Consider the following 20,649-nt stretch of genomic DNA (forward strand, 5'->3'; position numbering starts at 1 on the left):
GCAATTAGTAAAGGATCTGTGTTTGATATTACTATGAGCTTGAACCTCAAAGTTCTAATTGCACAGCACATGCTGCACTGCAGGCAACAGCAGTCGAACGTCAGATCAAGGCCCAGTCACACAAATGTTTAATGAGCTCACAGTTAAAGAGGAGCTGGCTTTTTTTTTCCCTGTCCTTTTTTAAATTCATCCAAGTTGGGTTTTTTATTTTTAATTTTATTTTTTACTCCTAGGCATTCTTCTATCCTGAGATTGTGTTTTAATGACACTTAAATATTTTCACAGTCTTAAGCAATTTTTTTTCCTTCAGCAATTTTTCTCTTCTCTTCTCTTCTCTTCTCTTCTCTTCTCTTCTCTTCTCTTCTCTTCTCTTCTCTTCTCTTCTCACAATGAAATTAAAGTTCAAATGCAGACTTTTCATACTTCTCATGAACCTGAACATGTCACAATAAGGACAGCACTTTTTAATCTAAGTGCCTGAGAATTTTATTTTATTTTTCCAATACCATGTGATGATCAAGATTAAACATGTCCTACACTGAAAAATTTCTGGTCATTAAGACTTCAGAAAATAATTGAAAGAATGAAGAGCACTGCATGTACTCTTTGGAGCATATAGCAAACAAACCAAAACACACACCCTCCCCTGCAAAAAAAAAAAAGAAGCCTGAGCTCCATTATTTTAACACTTCACAATTTTTGAGATACTTTCAGAATTCAGTTAGGCTAAGTACCTTTTTTAAAAACTATTTTTAAATTGGGAAAACTTAGTATTGTAGTGCAGTATAGTAGTGCAGTATTGTAGCATAGTATTATTAGTGTTCCACAAAATCTCTTATAAAGTTTGTGGATGGCTCTAAGTACATTTAAAAGATTAAGTTGTGTATTTCAAGGTTATTTCCTTAGTCAGCTCAGAATGCAAAAAATATTCCCCATCATTCTCCTTCGGTGTCTGCCACTTGAGTCACTTCTTTTCATAGGGCAGTTAAAAAAATATTTTATTCTTTTGATATTTAGCAGCTGACATTTTTATCCCTATATCAGGATATTTCAATAAAAATATTAAAAGGAGTAGAATATATTTTTCCTAGGAAAATATGAATCTATCTTTTCCCATTTCAGTTTTATTCATCTTTTTTGTGACCCTGCTGGAAATGTACTTTTGAACCACCTAATTCAACTATAACCTGAAAATGAATTTTCAGTGTAGTGGCATCCTTTTGGACTAGGAAACATGCTCTATGATCTTACCTCAATTATATGTTAGTATACCATATGATAAAGTGAAAAACTTGCACAGTATAATGGCACAAATTGTACTGTTCTTCTGAGAATAACTCAGATTTTCTGAAATTCTGATCCCAGATTCACTGTTTCACCTCTCTAGCTCAGTTGGGGGTATAAATGTCATTCTGCTTTAGTATTCAATGACTACTATGTTAAAATGAAATTAAAAGTGTAGGAAAGGTATTAAAATTGTGACTATTAAAATGACATTACAGCTGACTCAAAAGTTCATTAAATAAAATTATAAAACTGTATGATTAGGTAGGTATCTTGGCTCTATTCTCATAAATTATTTAATTTTAAGTACACTCTCAAGCCTTATTATCTTTGGTCACAATTCAGCGAACAGATTAACCACATTTCATCTTTGAAATGTATCATGTGCATAAATACTTTACTGAAAAAGGATTTATGTAAGATTACACTTAGAATTAGGCACATTTTAATTGAAGGAGTGTATTTTTCCACATGGCTTCAAGCACCTGAAAGGTACACAACAGATGTCAATAAAACAACACAGATGTTCAGTTTTAGCGGAGTGTTTCTATGCTTAGTATATTTTTTAGGCAGAAATCAAAGGTTTTGTGGAATTTGGGCTTACATGTACTATGGCGTGACAGTTCTGTGGTGAGTACTTAAGTTTTTTGGCTCTGATTTCAGTGATATAAGTTTCAGTTACTCCTCCCTTTCCATAAAAATATTAATAAGCTTTATAATTCTTGATGCAATTGGCTGAAAATCAGGGACTAGAAAATGTAATAGAATACAGAGGGGTCAAGCTCTAAATTGCATGTGTGTTCTTGGGCGTGCTGTACATACTGGAAAGATCAATTTTCTTTTTTTTCTTTAAAGCCAAAAATGTTTCTCACTGCTGAAAGTTATATTGATCTGTGGAAGATTATGCACATGTGGAGAGGAGAGTTCTCAATGCTTGCATCCACTGCTCTAAAAACTAAAAAAATTAGTTGGATTGGATTTTTTCAGAAACTTAGTTTGTGTGTTTTGAATGCATGTGTATGGAAGAGGAATGTGGAAATCTTTCAAGAATATTTATTAATGCTTTTAGTTCAGTTTTGATCAAAGAATGAAGCACTTTGATGAGTCTCAACACCTGGGTGCACTAGATAAATTTCCTTCTTTGTATCACTTGCCAAAACTAGAAGTAGTTTGAATGTATCTTGGAGTGTGAAACTGGTGAGACCTTTCTTCAAACCTTTGCCATCATCACATGCATCAGTCTTCTTTGAAACAACAAAACCCTTTTATAGACCTATTTTCTGCTTTTCCCCCACGAGTTTAAAGGGCTTATGCTTCTCTCAACTTCTTGCCAAATCTGTGTAGTTGCTGGCTCAGGTGACAGATTCACACAATGGACATGGGCCAGGGAATGTCCAAAATGTGATGACAGACCTTGGGACTTGCTTCCAACAGCATCACTTCAGAGCACAGATCTCTGCACAGGAAACATAGGACTAGTTTTTCTTTCTTACCATGCCTATACCATGTGATGTAAGTGGATCCCATACAGGCTTTGGAGGCTCTCTGAGATTAAATTTTACTGGCAAGTTAAGCAATTGCAAGGCTTTGATTGGCACTCCTGCCACCATTATTGTGATACTGGTTTTTGAGGCTCTGGCTAAAATAAAATAATCTATTGAAGAGTTTTAGAACTAGCTGCTTATAGGGAAACCTTTCCCTATGCTTAATTCAGCAGGCTGAAGCATGTACTCTAGAACAAAAACTTCCCAGAGGAATTTCTACAGCTGCTCTACTACCAGCTGGTTGGATTTTTCTGGCAGATCTTCCAGGTTTCATGGCAATTTGGTATTTGTGGGATGCCATCCTACTTCCTCTCCAGAGGAAGTCTCCAGACCAGATGCAGACAAGAAAAACATTTTTTATTCCTGCTTGCTCAGTTCAATGCTTCCAGATCTCATAACCTGATTTCCCTTCCTCCCAGGGAAGGAGGATTTTTTGTCTCCAGAGAACAAAGCAATCAGTCTTTATTACTGAGCTTCAGAAAATCTAAGTAGGTCCAGAATTTATACATCAAGAGGATGCATTTTGTCTATACAGTGAAATAGTTTAAGTATTTCTGATCCAAACAATACCAATGGGTTATGGACCTGTAGTGTCTCATAGGTTTAATATAAAACAGTGTTATCTCCTAGGAACATTTCCTTTATTTTGTTTTGGTATAATGGTAGATCTGTTAAAAGGATGGATAGTGTAGTGATTTTATTTTACTGTAGAGTATCGATAATATTTGAAAATGCAAGCTATACAGCAATGCTAGTGGAATGTGTTGTCAGAGACTATGCAAGATAAAGTTGTTTGTCTCTAGTCATTAAGCTTGATTGTTTCTGCATGTTCTGACCCTCCAGGTAATGGTGCCCGGCAGACAAAACACTCTTCTGCTTCACCCTCTGCTGCCTGATACAGAATACAAAGTCACTGTAACCCCCATCTATTCTGATGGGGAGGGAGTCAGTGTCTCAGCTCCTGGCAAAACTTGTAAGTACAAACTTTCCGACTGTATTTGGCCAGGATGTGCATGAATAAAGAGTTACTCTTTGTGGCCTTTTTTCCTTGGCTGTAGGAATGTATTTTAGTATAAATGTGGGCTTATTTTGCATGATTTATATGACTTGAACTTTAAATTAATCTCAGTTGATTGATTTATAAACAATGGGTTTCTTCTAAAAGACAAGCTGTATTTTATTTTCAAATACTCTGAGTTTGCAGAAACTTGTTCAGTAATAGAACTGCCAAATGCTTGATAACCAGCCCACCAAGGGCAAGCCAACTAATACAGAAAAAAAGTAAACAAAGCTTGCTGAGATGGTATCAAACCAACTATTGTACTGTTAGATCTTCTTTTGTGTGAGATCATTGCTTTCTAAATGCTGATGAACTTTTTATAAAAAGTGATTGCATTATCTCCAGAGTTCTGACCAAGTACCAAAAGATTACTCAGCTGTAGCTTAAACTTCCTCTCTACTGTATATTGTAAAAAAATCCTTTCATTGTGCACTTGTGGTCATGATAGTATAATTTTATTGAAGTGTTCTCCTAATTTACATAACTTGTCTTAATTAAAGTGCTATTTATGCAGAGCCTTAAATCACTTGTAAATAAGTCCTTTGATTTCATTCTACAGAATTAAGTGTTCAAAAGAGCATGATTTATACATTAGTGCACTTGGATTGGAAGAAACTATATAATGTATAATTATCTCTAAATTACCTTACATTTTTAGGGAACAAAAGTAAGATTTTTTTTTTAAAGAAATGTAGGAACAAATTTTGGAATTAATTCAAAAAGTCATTGTTTGTTGATTAAAGTTTGTGGTTAATCCACTGAGTAATACAAAGGATGAATTTTATTAAGAGTTTCATCCTGATAATTTTACATGTAAATCTGAGAGTAATGGGTATCACACTCTTTTTATTTGCATAGCTTGATTTTTCTGCGTACGCTTGTATGAGATAAACTTGTAAAATCTCAGTTTGGTTTCTTTTCAGTGCCCCTGTCTGCTCCTAGGAATTTGCGTGTCTCAGATGAGTGGTACAACAGATTACGTATCAGCTGGGATGCCCCACCTTCAGCAACAATGGGTTACAGAGTTGTCTACAAACCTGTCAACAGTGAGTTTTCCAACTGATTTTTTGGGTTATTTCTGACTGAACATCATCTTTCACTCAATTTTTTTCCTTAAATCTATCAGTTGCAGCTACAGCCTTGAAAGTGTTATTAACTTTGGTGCCTCATATTTTTCAATATGAAAGTTTAATAATCACAGAATGATGCAGGTTGGAGAGGATCTCTGGAGATCATCTGGTCTTCGTCCCTGAACAAAACAGGGCCAGCTTGGAACAGGTTTCAGTGGATCCTGGCCAGTTGAATTTATAATATCTCCAAGGACGGAGATTTTAAAACTGCTCTAAGCATCTCTCCCAGTTTTTGATTACTGTCACTGGAAGTGTCTTTGCTAATATATGATAAAAATTTCCCATGTTGCAATATTGTCTTTTTTCTCCTACATTTTCCTGTTTGCCTCTGAAGACATTCTGTCTGTATCTTCTCTACCACCTTGCATGAGGTAGGTGTTGGCAGCAGTAGATTTCCCCTTAGACTTCCCATCCTAAGGCTGATTAATCCCAGCTCTTTCAGTCTGTGTTTTTTCATTTTATCATGACTATCTTTCAGAGACTATGCCTGCTTTTTCCTGTCCCTCTCTTCTGTATTCTCCTGTTCCTCAACTTCCTTCCCCTCACAATAAAAGGTTTTCATTTCTTCTCAGACACTTGACATTTCATTCCTTGTCCATTTTGTGTGTGCTGCATCCTTTACCCGCCTGTACTTTGCAGCTAGACAGGACATCCAGAATCCTTCAAATTTCTTTAGAAAAACAGGGTCCTCTATTGACAGCAAATCACAGATATGTGACCATTGAGGGACTAAAATACTGTCCAAAGACAATACTGCTGCCTGGTTTCTGAAGTGTATCCAGAACAACTAGGGGAGGTGATGAAGGAGCTGTTTGTGATTCTGACTGGGAAAGTTTCATTATTTTCTATTTTCATTATCATTTTTGCATAGTATTAAATGATGCTGTTGTATAAGAAGCCCTGAGTGACTGTAGTGCTGGCTGGCATCTGCTGTCCCCCCTGTTGGTCCTGGCACACAATCAAACTGGGGAGATATTTGGCTGCCTCTTTAGAGCAGTAGTAAGTCACTGAAGCAGAACAAAAGGGTTTTAACAGATGCCAGTGTCTAGCTCTGCCTTAATGAATCCCACTGCTGAATTTCCTGTGTGTTTGTTGTGTCTTCTTTCCATGCAAGGATTGAGGAGAATGTCTTTGCATTTGTGTATGGTTAAAAAAAAAAAGGCATAAAATAGTAACTTTATGAACACTTGTAATTTTTTCTTATTTAGTGGATGAGCAAATGATTTTCTAATTTATTTCATATTTTGCAGCTCCTGGTCCTGCATTGGAGACCTTTGTAGGGGATGATATTAATACTATTCTCATTCTAAATCTCCTCAGTGGAACGGAGTACAGTGTTAAAGTATTTGCTTCATACTCAACAGGCTTCAGTGATGCCCTAACAGGCGTGGCCAAAACCTGTAAGAATGATTTCATGCTGCTCAGATCTCTACAAGTTGGTTTTCCTTACAACTGTGGCTTTCTGCAGCTCCCTGCATAAATTTTCACGTGGAAGACTTTACTTTGTTTTCCTGAAATGAAAATCTCTCTTTCTATGAGACTCTGCCAGGCTTTTCAGTGCTCTGCTGGACGTTAGCAAGACAGGAATCATAAAGCAGATACCATTTATTAGCCAAAAAGATATGTGCCTAGTAGTAGATGTAAATTTCCTTCATGAAAATCTATTTAGTATATTTTTTCTAGGTCCATATATATGATTATTTGCTCTTTATATAGCTAAAGTTCAATTTTAAATTAGATTTTGACAGAAATTCTGCTATTATTATGATACTTTTATACTTGTAATAACTGAACTTTTTAGTAATGTTCATTATTTAGTTTTAAGTAAATTGCCTAAAGTTCTAAACTTCTGTTTTTAAATTTCACTACTTTTTAAAATCCTTCTTTTAGATTTTCTTGATTTTTTTAAAGCCGCTATGGACATTATTTGTTAAAAATGAATTGGGACTTGTTTCACTGTAATAATTTTGTCATTTTTTTCTTGTATGTCTTATTAGAGGTATAAAACTGATTTTTTTAAAATTTAATTTTCAGTGTATTTGGGTGTGACGAATTTGGATTCCTACCAAGTCCGCATGACAAGCCTGTGTGCTCAGTGGCAGCTCCACAGACATGCCACTGCTTACAGGGTAGTTATAGAGTCACTCGAGGGTAAGTTACTAAATAATTTGGTATGCAGCTACAGTCCCATCCAGAGAATTGAATTGCATAGAAATTGCAGTTAGACCTGTAGTCTGGCTCCTGAAATACTGGAAATGATGGACAGAAGAAAGGTGTGTGCACCCTGACAGTTTCAGAATGGAGTAGCATCCCTGTCCTTTTATGTCAAACACATTGATAGTTTGTGCATTTTATGCCAGAGACTTCGATCTATCAGTAGAAGAAAGGTGATTATCTGAGTTTTTCACTGCTGTGAGGAACAAAAGATGGATAAGGATGAACTGAGTACATCAAAGTTAGTAAATATACCACAGGCAGTACTCTGTATGGTTAGGATAGACAGGAGAAGAGGGCAGAAAAGCTCTGAAGGAATCCAGACCATGCCCACAGAATCAGAACAATGTCCAGTTTTGTTTTGTTCTCATTCTATTGATGCTTCTTTGTAGCTTATAGTAGAAATGTCACTCATACGGATAAACATGACACCATGCTGTGCAGTCACACAAGGAGTCTTGATGCTTTTAGCACAGTGCATATAGAGGGTAAATTACAGCCTCTTCAGCCTCACTGATTCTCAGGTGTGGCCAGAAGGCATTTTGTCACTGTTTGTGCAGACCAACTCTCTTATCCCAAGCAGACACCCCCGGTCTTCTGACCGGCAGCAAATGAAAACCTTGGATAACTTGAGACAAGTGCAGTTAATGGGCTGTGTTAAAGGTGTCATGGACAGTAACCCTGATCATGTGGCAAAAAAGGCATGACCTTTTTGTGGAATGGCAAGTGGATGGTGATAAGGTTTATTTGAAGCCATGAAATACAGACAAGCCATTCAGAAAGCAGAGATCTTGGCTTGCCTGAGCCAGCACAGACATCCCTCTCATCTGGGAGCTAGCCAACATCCTACTTTCTTCATGTAGAACTGCCAGAATTGTTTTAACTGAGCTGAAAGCACCTAAATGCAAGCAGAACAACCCAGAGTGTGAACAAATCTTTCTTATTAATATTTATCCTGAAGGTACTTGATTGTCAAATCAGGTGTGTGTCTGGTTCAGGCAGTGATCAAATATTTTTATACTAGTGTAACACCTGATAAGCACTGAATGATTGTTTGTCATTTTTTATATACTCTGTAAAGTATGAGATCAGTTGCTTGTATTTCACTTCTTCCTGATGCAGATTTTAAATGGTGATAAAGTTTTTCTTGTTATTAAAACATGCCTTATGCTATTTCCAGTACCCAGCCTTTTTCTATTGTCAATGTATCTTCCAATTCAGAATTTAGCAGAATCAGTTTTGGAACCCTGTAAATACTATTCCTTAACCATCTTGCCAAGTGGCTACTAGGGAAAGCTGGAATATGATATCTAGTTCAGTCTCTTTTGTTGTGACCAAGCACATTACGTATGCTGAGAACCAGAGGCATAGACAAAGGATGCCATAGAATTACATAATGCAACAATTCCTAGTTAGACTCTCATAATTTAGGACCATATCCAAAGCCTGTTCATGACAGTGTTAGTGATTTTTATTGCTTTCAGTGCATGGGGCAAAATTAATCTTTTTTTCCTGAAGATGTTTGACACATTCCTCAACTCCTACTTAGTATGAATAATGAAATGTTAGAGACCTCTGCACAGAGGTCAATTTCCAAAAGTAAGGCAGCATGTAGTTTATTAACTTATGCCAACCTCTTACCCTTCATGTGCCGTTATGTTCTCTTCTTATTTATGATTTTAATCACATTATTCAATAAAACAGTAAAAAAAAAAAAAAGTTTTCATAGTTTCTTTTGTAATTCCAGATGGAAAAAAGCAAGAAGTAAATCTTGGTGGAGGGACACCTCGACATTGTTTCTTTGAGCTGGTTCCTGGAACCAAATATAAAGTCAGTGTTCATACACAGCTTCAGGAGCTGGAGGGCCCTGCTGTGAGCATCACGGAGACAACGTGTGAGTAAACAGAGGAGAGAGAGTTCAGCCAGCAGCAATAATGCTCAATTGTATTTCTTGTGCTCTGCCCTTTGCCCACACATGTGCTATTCCTGCACAGTTTTCTTTAGCTGAGCTATTGATTTTTCAAGTACATTGTGACTCCTCCACAGATGTGCAGGATTCTTACACCACTGCTATGAAGTAATTTTTAAGTCACATTCAGCAACTCTATTGGACTTCTAATGAGAAAGACACAGGGAGGATGGTTTCGTTTTCTTCATAAAAAGTCCCACTATGGGATACTCTGAATATCTATTACTTTGGGGGAAAAAATACAGAAAAATGGGTAAGCAGAGAAAGTTTTGTTCCTGCAGCTCTTGTTGTTCAGTAAAATTAACTAGTGTTTGAATAATTTACAGTTAAATGGGACCTCAAAACCCAATTTATTTAAGTGTTTTGAAACAAACCAACCAACCAACCAGACTTTTTAATTATTATTAGTAGTAATAGAAGACAGGCAAAAAGGAAAAAAAAACTCACAGCTATTTATGAAGGCAAGATCCTGCTGTCATGAATTCAAAATACTGTGAAGTAAAACATGGGACTACTAGAATGAATATTTTATCTTTCTTTGAGCCCATTTCCAATCTCAGCATTACCTGTCTTCTCACAGTATATTGCTATACACCACAATACTGTTCCCTTTCTCTCAGGGTATAAAGTGTTTCTAATTTTCTTCTTTTCCTCCCACATTTGTGGTTTCACATAGGAAAAGCTTGCACATGTGCATGACCCCAGTTCTTCGTGGCCCAGGGCTCATTCTCTTAAAGCCAAGCTTCTCCTGCTTTTTGGGGAATTGTGTTTAGTGTGCTCTGCAGGTCAGGGAGCTAGGAGACATGAGGAAGAGCATACCTTGGCCCATATGTCCATTTGAGAATTATGGTTTCTGATAAATTGTATAAACTATTGTCTCACTTTAAAAAGGGAAACAGTCTTCAGGGTGACCTGCATCTCTTTGGTGCTGAGAGCAGCCTTTCAAGTCACCTTACAGGCGCTGTGACCCTTTCTTCATGGGTCTGGTCCTGGGTTGCTGTGGCCATGGAGGTCCTGGGCACTACTTCTGGGTAGGTGTTTCAGAGTCCCAGCCCTTTCTATTGCTGAAGCCACTGGGAAAACCCCCATCAGCTACAGTGGGATGGGGACATGTAGTGAATCCTGTCTGCACTGAGCTTTCCCAAATGTAGGCTCCTTTTCTCAGGTTGCCATATCTAACACTCTCCATTGCCTATAAATGTAACTTAGGCGTTACAGCAAATAAGTTTAGATTTGGAGGACTGATGTTCTGTCACCTGTGGCTTCTTATTCTAAATGCATTGAATAAAAATAGGGGTAAAAAAACCCCTTGGATGAATGTGGAAGCTTTTCCTCCTGTAGAGTTTTGGAAGTCAAAGCATGTGCATTTTATCTCTGAGAGGTCAGCTGGGCTGTCTTGAAAGGTGCTAAATAAAGCTGTTGCATTCAGAAAAGCTGTCAATCAGTAATTGGATATTCACCTACGTCTCTGCAAGGTTGAAATTCCAATGTCAATTTTCAGGAGAAGAGTGAGGGACACTTTCAGAAACTATAAAGCTACTTTAGTAGAAGTTGCTGCAGGCAGCAGAGCCACAGTCCTGTCAGAATTGGGGTCAGAGCTGTGTTTCTGTCTGGATGCATAACAAGGTCTTTGACGAAATTCAAAAAAGTCTTCACCAGGGAAGACTGTGATCTGCTTTGAGTGCAGGCACTTGCTTGCTTTTCCTCTCTGTCTTTGCATTTTGGACTAATTTTCACTAATCTTCCTTCCAGAGTGACTAAAGACCTACTTTCTGTTACTGAGGACTTTTGCTGAGAAAAGAAAAAGACATGGACCTTTTTCAAAACAAATTATGGATTTTAGGTCAAGAATAGTGCTGGCACATGGTCTGCTACACTGGAGGATCTCAAAAAGGGGCAGTTCCAATAGTGGTTCAGTTGTATTCTTGTATCATTCATACTGCACATACAGCCATTAATTGTTTTGCATTAGTAATATTCTCTTTCAGGTGATACTTCTTTTGTGCACTCACCACATTTATCTCCAGTTGCATAACTAGTGGATTAGGGATAATGAATTTTTTTCATGTGGAGATGAGTAGAAAATGCTGTTTATTAAAGATATTGGGCTTTTAGGTATGTTTGAATATTCCTTCTTTTATTCTCCAGTACCATTTCCTACTCAACCACCAACAACACCTTCAACACCACCTCCACCACCTACAATCCCACCTGCAAAAGAGGGTAAGTGCTACATGTGTGAGTTTCTAGTAATTTTAAAGTGTTGGTGCAATGTTTTTCTGCTTCTGATGGTATTTTAGACCTATGGGGAGCAGATCTCACAAGACATTTGCTGTAGAAACACTGTTAAGGCAGCTGGCCTAAATTTAATGAGCCAAAAATCTGACATCATTGTTGTACTGTTAAGATTTGCTGAAAGGGTGGTTAATATATGTGACACTTCCTTTTTCCAAACCTCCTAAACCATACACATTTTGCAACTGAAGCAGACATCCTAGGATAATTAAACTTGAAAAGCAGCATTACTTTTAAGTATGCCTATTTTAGGTAATGTGAAAAGTATGGGCCTTATTCAGACTCTCCTCTTTAAATGCAGACATCCTTTTATTATTATTTGAATGCATCGTATTTTGTACAGATGCTTATAATATTTCTGTGAGAGGAGCATTATTGGTGGAGACTGAGGATCAAATACATCAGCTTGAAGTCTGTGGACCAAACTGACATGTATAAATTGGGAATTTAACCCACAAGCACAGGGAAAAAAGACCTTAAATGTGTGTTTAGAACTCCATAGGAGCAGATAATGAGGGGGTTTTGTTATCCAAGGAGTAATTAACAGAAAATAAAAATACAGGTTTATATCTTCTTGTCCTATTCTCTGGATTTAGATGAAATATGAAGATGAAATATGTTGAAAAACATAACTTTGGTTTGAGACAGTTTACTTCTGACCCCAAGCAATAGACTTGGATTTCTGTGAAGGGTTGAAGGTTCCCAGTTCCCATGAAAGAGTGAGCAACTTCCCAAAAAGTGTGAGCAGTGTACAGCTCTTGCAGGCCATTTTGCATAAGAATGTGCTGGAATCAGATGAGATGGGTGAAACCTTCATTGCTCCTGCACAGTGCAGTTGAAGTGCATTAGACACTGCAGACCTTAGGGTAACTTTATGAATGGATTTTCCCAGTGGGAACCTCCACAGTTGAAATTCTGTCATCTTGCTTACTGTGTCATGCTAGGAGTTTACATTGTATAAGTTCATGTGTGAGTTTACTTAAAAACCTAAATAAAAATAGAAATGATAAGCCAGACTTTAAAGAACCATTTAAGTGTGTTCTGTGGTAGGATCTATTGGTGCAGACAATTCTCCCTTGCAGAGCTCAGCTGGTTCTACACCTGCACTGAGGTCAATGCCCACAGGTCTGTTGACTGAAGCTAACATTGAGCTAGCATGTATTAACTAATATTAAATAAGGTCTTTTCATGATGGTTGCATTTTTAAGTGATTTTTGAGATTTTTGAGTTGAGGCATTGCTCTAATTCCAAAATTCTTGCTTTCTTCCTCAGTGTGCAAAGCAGCCAAAGCTGATCTGGCATTCCTGGTAGATGGGTCATGGAGTATTGGAGATGACAATTTCAATAAGATAATTAACTTCCTTTATAGCACTGTTGGAGCTTTGGATAAGATTGGTCGTGATGGAACACAGGTAATCAATGTGTGCAGAGATGGAGGGTGCATGGACTTGACAGGGTATTTTAGACTAGACCAGAAGTGAAATGAATCAAGAAGTAACTGACATCATTTCACAGTTCAGCGAAAATATAAAATATGCTCTAGGTCAGTATCTTTTTTCAATATCTTTTTATGCACACCATATGTTAAAATTCTCAGTATAAATTTTTGTAGCATGAGGGCTAAGTAACATTTCAGTCTCCTCTAATTCAAATGACATTTAAGTTTGTTCATGCTTTTGGTACTCATTGTAGTGTTTATTTATAAATAAGCTAAAAATGGCTTTGATAAGGAAAACTAAAGGTTCTGTTATTTTGAATCACACACTCTACAGAATCTACAGTGCTTGAAATAAAATTTGCAATGATTGTTCCATTTATATATTTGTTTAGAGAGGTGCTCCAGAACATATTATTGGCAAATATGTTACTGCTTTAAATGTTACCTGTATAAAATGGGGTTTAGGATCTCATTGGAAATTAGTTTTAACTTGTCCAAACCCTGAAGAATACTTAGTTTTTACTGTTTCTTGCTATACAGCTATTTTTCCAGAATATAATTAATGGTGCTTCAGAAACACAAATTTAAACATAATAGCTCCTTTGAAATCAGGGGCACCACTTATGCAATATGAAGATCAATATATGCTTTGTGAGTTGTAGGGGCTTAGTGTACAGTATTGTAATACAGGATCTTAACTCAGTAATGTCACATTTGACAGAGGCAATATTTCAAAATATATTCCTGAATCTTTCTTGCTCCCTAGCTTAAGTTACTTATGTGCAGTTATTAATTCATGGAGACTGAATTAAGTCCCAGCAGTTCTGAGTATGAGTAACTGTACACATGTGAGCAGCTGTAACCAGGATTTTGCTTTTGGGCTCAACTGAGAGTGCTTCTGCCAAAGTGGGTATTACTGCTCTCATCTTGTTTGCTGCAAAATGAAACCAGAAAGTGTTAGATGGTTGCCAAAGTTGCAGAGTAAAATTGAACTTTATTTACTGAAAGCTTTTTTAAAGAGAAAAAAGTCTGGCTTCAATTTAAAGATGAAGCAAAGTTACAAGATAAATCCTTGTTTTAAGTGGTCAAATTCACTTACTTTTTGCTCACGCAGTGGGTGGTGCTTTTGTAATGAACATCTTCTATGTGCACAGGTGGCAATAATTCAGTTTAGTGATGATCCCAGGACAGAATTTAAATTGAATGCATACAGAACAAAAGAGACTCTTCTTGAAGCTATTCAGCAAATAGCCTACAAAGGAGGAAATACAAAAACAGGTGAGAAAGGATGAGATTGTAATGCAGATTTTTCCCCTGCTTCTCTAAACAGTATTTCTTTCTCATTTGCTAAATGGTTTAATTAATCACTGCAAAACCAGTAATAGCATGTTGTCTCCACACTGGAGATGAAGGGTTGGGCTCTGAAATTAGAAAGTCTTTGTAATCTGTAATTTACACACTTCAGCCCCTCTGCTGCATATTGACCCCATGACCAATAGTGATAACAAGGATCAGGGAGGCAGGGAGAGGGGCAGGAGGGCTTAAAGCAAATTAATTTGGGGGTATTGGAAGGTGGAATGGGGAGTAATATGAAATCAGCTTGGCAAGTGAGCAGGAAAGTGATAAAGGGGAGAGGGTGGGAGGGAGCTTGCAGAGCATGTAGAAAACTGGAGAGAGTGGAGTGTCTGTTTGGGTATAAGCCAGGACAGTTAGGACTCTGTGGGATGTTTAAGATTGGGATGGGGAAAGATGTTTGTTAAGGCTGCATTTTTATTTATCCCTTAAAATAGCTTGCTGATATAAAGAAATTATAGATGAGGGTTGAAAGGGTTAAAATCTGTTTCAGTTAGAAACCTTATGTTTTATTATTTTCAGACTTCACAGGAATTTCTCACAGCTGTTGCATTGCATCTCCTTTCAGCATTATCAAAATAATTTTCCATTTACTACAATGACAGTCTCAGTTGTTAATGTAGACAGTGCCCTACAATCCAGAACAGGAAAGTTTTGTTATCTCTAACCCAGCCAGCAGCTAAATACCACACAGTGCTCACTGACTGCCTACCCTTAGCCCTGGTGGGAAGGGGAGAAGAATCAGAAAAGGGTAAAGCCTGTGGGCTGAGACAACAGTTTCATGGTTGAAATAAAGTAAAATACAATGATAGTAATAGTAATAAAAAGCGGCATAACAAATAGAGGGAGAGAAACCCCAAGAATAAGAGATGATGCTTAGTATGGTTGTTCATCACTGATGGCCAGCCCATGCCAGAGCAGGGATTGGCCCTCCTGGCCAACTGCCCAAGTTTATACCAGGGCAGGATGTTCCATAGTATGGGGTATTCCTTTGGCCAGTTTGGGTCAGCTGTCCTGTGTACACTCTCCTCCAGTCCTTTTGTGCAGCTGCTCAGGGGCAGAGAGTGAGACACTGAAAAGTGCTTGACTCAGAGTAAGCACAGCTTAGCAACAACCAAAACATCATTATCAACATTAGCCTCAAATGGAGTCCAAAACTCAGCACTGCACCAGCAAAAAAAAGGGAAATTAAGCCTATCCCAGCTGAACCCAGGACACCCACACAAATCATGTTCATGATCTTCCCCTTCTGGATTGAAAAACAGAGAGCCGAAGCTGTCGGAACTTGAAACGTTATGGTCAAAATCAAACTTTTCTAAGTCTTGATTTTAACAAATACAGAATGAATAAACTGACAGACTACTGAGGACACAACAGATTTTTCTTTTTATGTATGTGTAACATGTGATATGAGAAGCCAATAGAAATGGGATTTGTATCACAGTCAATGTCAATTTTTGTGTTGCAGGCAAAGCCATTAAACATGCACGAGAAATGTTATTTACAGGAGAGGCAGGCATGAGAAGGGGCATTCCAAAGGTCTTGGTTGTCATCACTGATGGGCGATCACAGGATGATGTGAACAAAGTCTCCAGAGAAATGCAACTAGATGGTAAATTGTGTGGTTTTAAAAACAACTCACATGTTCTTTGTTTTTCATTAATTGCATCTAAGTAGGTGTGGGCATGAGGTAAGGATAGCCTTTGCTCCAGTTTTAAAGAAAACAGAAATTGCTGAAAAACACAGAATATCACTAGGATATGATTAGATTCTGGATATTCATGATTTGAGTGATTAATGGAATTATTTTTCATTTTGGCAGCAGTGCTAATATCATGTATGAGTTAATGGAATTGCTCCCAGAATGAAGAAGTTGGGGAATATGATCCTGAGAATCTGGATTATCATCTATAAAGTGTAGTCTAGTGGTTATGAGCAAATTGAACTATTTTGTTTTCTACACAAAAGGTCCATTGAAAATTCTTACACTGTTTCTGACTTGCTCTCATGTTACACAAATTACCTCTAGCAATTTCTTTAAAATCTTCAATTTTAGAGCTTTAAGCAGCCACACCATGTTGTGAGTCTAAGTGTAAATGGATTAATTGTTGTGCCAAATTTGTACCAAAACCAAAGGGGGCACAGTGTGCCACCTGATACAAAACCAAAAGATGGAAGAAAAAAACTATCTTCCTTTTAATGTGAGGTGACCTGAAGAGAAATTACATTTGTGCCTTTTATTTGCTTTTAGCTTTGACAGCCATGAAGTTCCCAGTGTAGTTCACTGATTTCTGAAACCAAATGTAGTTGTCCAGCTTGGCTGCCTCCTTGTTTTGTTGCTAGATGCTGAGCATAGGGGCTTCATCAATAACACAGATGACAAAATAGTGGGCTTGCATGACCTGTTTTAAGTAGCAGTTAAGAAAACTGTGTATTTGTGAATAAATTGGAGCTTGTGTCTAAACTGAACAGAAAATATTCATCTCTCAGGTAAGTCTTGCAGTTACATTGTCAGCTCCTGGGCTGGGAATGGCCTCCAGAGAAGATGGCACTCTGAGAGGGTTCACTTGCTGGGATGTGGCACACAAATTCCCCTCTCCCATTTTCCCTGGAGTGTGCTGCACAGTGAGGCTGCAGATAGGCTGGAGCAGGTACTGATGGGCATTTGTGATGGAGAGACACAAAGAGGTGCTGATCTTGGATGAGACATGAAGATATTGTTATAATGTATTAAGTCAAAGTTTTGTTATGCTTAAAGCTCTGCAGAAGGTGATGAATGCCCCTGGTCCTAATTCAAACTTAAAGATAATATTGCTTGACTGGAAGAAATTTGTGACTGAGCCATGCTAGAACAACATATCCACCAACTATATTCAGCCTGATGAAGAGAGGTTTTTCCTTCATCTCTTATGGAAAGGAAAACATTGAAAAATTATGGCTCTTTTGTTGCTCCTGAAACATGTAGGGTACCGTTTCCATTTGATTTAAATCCTTTAATTCAGGCTCATATTTTGAAAAATATTAATGCTAAATATATAGAACAGTGCAACCAGTGCAGTTAAATTGCTGATGAAATGATAATGCATTTATTTCAGTGTTCTCTCATGAGGCAGCAGTGCCTTGAAATAATATATGTACTAACATGTGGCACAAAAAAAATCTGTAAAGAACCTGCAGGAAATTAATTTCTCCACTTTTTATTTATTCTGTACTTGATACATGGCTATTTTTGTGTAATAGAGTATAGCATTAAATTTAAAAAGTATTTAAATGTATGCTAAAACTTTAAACTATTGAGTAGTCCTACATCTTCAAGAAAACACTTAAGGTTTAACTTTAACTAATTAAACATAAATAGCCAGAAGAAATATTTCACAGAGAATGTTTTACTCCTATTTTAGATTACATAAGTGAATTTTCCCATGCTATAGGGTAATAATTAAATGTCCAAGTTGCTGTTTAATCAGGAAAGGAGTCAGTGCAAATACAGCTATGGTCATATTGTATTTCCACTCTCAAAATGAATGACTCATGGGAGTGTTCTTTTTTTGTTTTACAGGGTTTACCTTTTTTGCTATTGGCGTGGCTGATGCTGACTATTCAGAGTTAGTTAATATTGGCAGCAAGCCCAGTGAAAGACATGTCTTCTTCGTGGATGACTTTGATGCCTTTACAAAGATTGAAGATGAGCTGATCACTTTTGTTTGTGAAACTGCATCAGCAAGTTAGCCATTTTGATTTATGTTTGTTTCTAAAATAACTGTAAATACTGGGAAGATTGTAACTATTAATTTTCTATTAAGACAAATTCTTGATCTTTTTAAGATAATTTACTGCTGACTTTATAATTCTAACGTATTTCCGCAGAAGATAAGGGAAATGAAGGTTTTGTGACTTCAAAATAATTAATGGTTGTTTCTATAAAGCCAGAATACAGCCACTGGTTGTCAGAAACTCATTTCAGATGTTGTTGACATTTCAGAATCATAAAAGATAATTTTATTTTATTTTCTAGGCTACTTTAACCCTCTGTAAGAGTACTGCTAGCTACATTCTTTCATATTCAAGTCACATGGTTTATTTATTGATAGAGATCCAATCATTAACATTTTTGTTACGAAAGTAGATGAGTTGTAGCCTAAGGAAAAGCATAAAACACACTCGAATTCTGAAGTCTGTGAGAAAGCCACACTTCCATCTCTTCATGAAAATTAAGGAATAGACATTCCAGAGCAACACTGAATGATTATTGGTCATTAATTCACATGCTTTTAGGTGTGTGCCCACAATGTATTTCCTTTTGTATAAGCCAAGAAGCAGGCACTGATGTGGCCGATATGAACTATTTGTGATTGTAAGGAGTCCTTGTGCACAGGGCTGTGAGTTTTCATGAGACTCTGAATTGTCAGAGCTGGTAAGCTAAAAGGATGTGGCTTGTGAGCCACCAGTTCTGAGATTTTGACCATGAGGTCTACTTTCAATGGTAGAGAGAATGTTAAACATTGACAATTTTCAACAGTATCCTTTATTGGTCACTTGTGCTTGTTTTCTAGAAGTGATCTTCAAATGTGAGTATCCTGGGGAGCCATATTTGGTTGATATGCTGCTTTAGGCTTTTTGATTTCCCAGGGCACCTTTCCTGAAATATATTAGTGACCTTTCTTCCCTGCCAAAAGAAATGTATAAATCAGATTTGCAGCTATTAAAAATGTGAGTACACATCTTAGGGATTGTTCTGGTTTCCCTTGCTCATGGAAACTGTTGTGGAGTTTCAGGTACAGGGAATGTCAGCTGCAGTACTTGAACTTGAGATGGGTTAGGCTGGAAAAGCTCACAGAGAATTAGGGAACACTTGGTTAAATCCCCATATAAGACAAACTTTATTTTATGCAACAGGCAACGAGTTTGTTGCTTTTCTTCCCAACAAATTTGAAATTGCTGAAGAGGTTGTGAAGGCAGGTTTATAGGGAGGATTAGACAAATTAATGGACAAGAAATCCATATAAATATATTATATGGAGCACACAGGGAGCACCCCTTAATATATTTGCTACAACCCTTGGGGATCCTGAGAAGCATTGACAGAATGGAGTAGGAAGTGGCCAGGTATGCCTGTCCTTCCTACCCAGCCTCCTTTTGCTGCTCTTGGGGGCAGAGTGCTGAGTTTAAGTCTAAGTGCATGACTGTTCTGACTCAGTGGGACATCTCTTGTATTCTTAAATATATCTCTTTTTCCTTTCCAGCCTGCCCACTGGTAGTTAAAGATGGCAATAATTTTGCAGGTACAGTATTTTTGTGTTCATTTTTGTTTCTGATTTATGGAATCATTTTCATTACATTATTTTCACAGTATTAGGCAATACATTTCCCTTCATGGTAACAGGCAATGGAACTCTTAGATACAATTGGCAATGTCTTTTTTTGTATCCTCTGATGCAGTATTAATTTAAATTAATAAAATATGCCATTTTATATCTTCCAGGATTTAAAATGATGGAAATGTTTGGTTTGGTTGAAAAGGAGTTTTCATCTGTGGAAGGGGTTTCCATGGAACCTGGTACATTTAATGTTTTCCCATGTTACAGACTACACAAGGATGCTCTGGTGTCCCAGCCTACCAAGTATGTATTCACATATAAATACTCAAAAAACACATGAAGACAATTTTCTAGTGCAGGCAATTATTCATTTCAGGGACCAGTATTTTTAAGTCAGAAGTGCAGAGGTGCTAATGTATATCTGTGATATATTGATGAATAGGAAAACTGTTTGGTGCTCTGACCCTTCAATCAGTTTAATTCAAAAATAACAATTGTAGGTGAAAGTAGGTAAGCCCACTGGCTATTTTGGTTTTCCCATGAGCCTGTTTCAGGCTTGTGTCTGTGTAACACCTGGCAATTTCATGCAGGCCCATGTCTGGGCAGATTCCAGTCTGCAGCACTTTGTGAAGGGTGCCTCTGGAATGCAGGTTGAAGTCTCAGAGAGTTCAGCATGTCCTTGAAGCAAGGGTCAGAATGAGAACCTGCTTCAGCTGTTCCTCAGCCATTTCTATGCAGTCTGTGTCCAGCCATTGGTTACAAGGGAAGATTATCACCCTTATGTTGAAGTGGGTCTGTGTGAACCCCATCTAGTACCTGCCTGGGAGGGAGGCAGGACATCTTTCAGTCACAGGGACTGTGTCTTGGGAGGGTTATGGAGGAGGCCATGAAGAATCCCCTGACTGAATGACTTTTACAGTCATTCCTCAGAGAGGAAGTAATGGAAATCCTCTTTCTTGTATAAACAGTGTCTGTGTTGGGTTCTTCTCAGTCCAAACCCCCACTCCATTTTAAGTAGCACGAGAGAGAAGCAGTGGCTCTGAT

General features: G+C 37.5%; 1 protein-coding gene across 6 annotated transcripts in view; it reads left to right on the top strand.

Annotated features, from left to right (window-relative positions):
- The window catches only part of COL14A1 (collagen type XIV alpha 1 chain), a 114,193-nt gene that overhangs the window by 57,217 nt on the left and 36,327 nt on the right, over positions 1 to 20,649 (top strand). For all 6 annotated transcript variants that reach the window (XR_011678389.1, XM_071421714.1, XM_071421716.1 and 3 more), the window contains 12 exons: positions 3,672 to 3,801; positions 4,812 to 4,934; positions 6,269 to 6,418; positions 7,053 to 7,169; positions 8,980 to 9,126; positions 11,350 to 11,424; positions 12,769 to 12,908; positions 14,089 to 14,212; positions 15,756 to 15,899; positions 17,847 to 18,011; positions 19,531 to 19,569; positions 19,770 to 19,908. Coding sequence is in view for 5 of the 6 variants with exons in the window: in XM_071421714.1 (XP_071277815.1) it covers positions 3,672 to 3,801; positions 4,812 to 4,934; positions 6,269 to 6,418; positions 7,053 to 7,169; positions 8,980 to 9,126; positions 11,350 to 11,424; positions 12,769 to 12,908; positions 14,089 to 14,212; positions 15,756 to 15,899; positions 17,847 to 18,011; positions 19,531 to 19,569; positions 19,770 to 19,908 (1,493 nt within the window). In the remaining variant the exon portion in view is untranslated. The remainder of the gene's footprint in view (positions 1 to 3,671; positions 3,802 to 4,811; positions 4,935 to 6,268; positions 6,419 to 7,052; positions 7,170 to 8,979; positions 9,127 to 11,349; positions 11,425 to 12,768; positions 12,909 to 14,088; positions 14,213 to 15,755; positions 15,900 to 17,846; positions 18,012 to 19,530; positions 19,570 to 19,769; positions 19,909 to 20,649) is intronic.

This window comes from Agelaius tricolor, unplaced genomic scaffold (genome assembly GCF_023055355.1).
Source record: "Agelaius tricolor isolate 1412-34295 unplaced genomic scaffold, bAgeTri1.0.p SCAF_2, whole genome shotgun sequence".
In the NCBI taxonomy this organism is placed as follows: Eukaryota; Metazoa; Chordata; class Aves; order Passeriformes; family Icteridae; genus Agelaius; species Agelaius tricolor.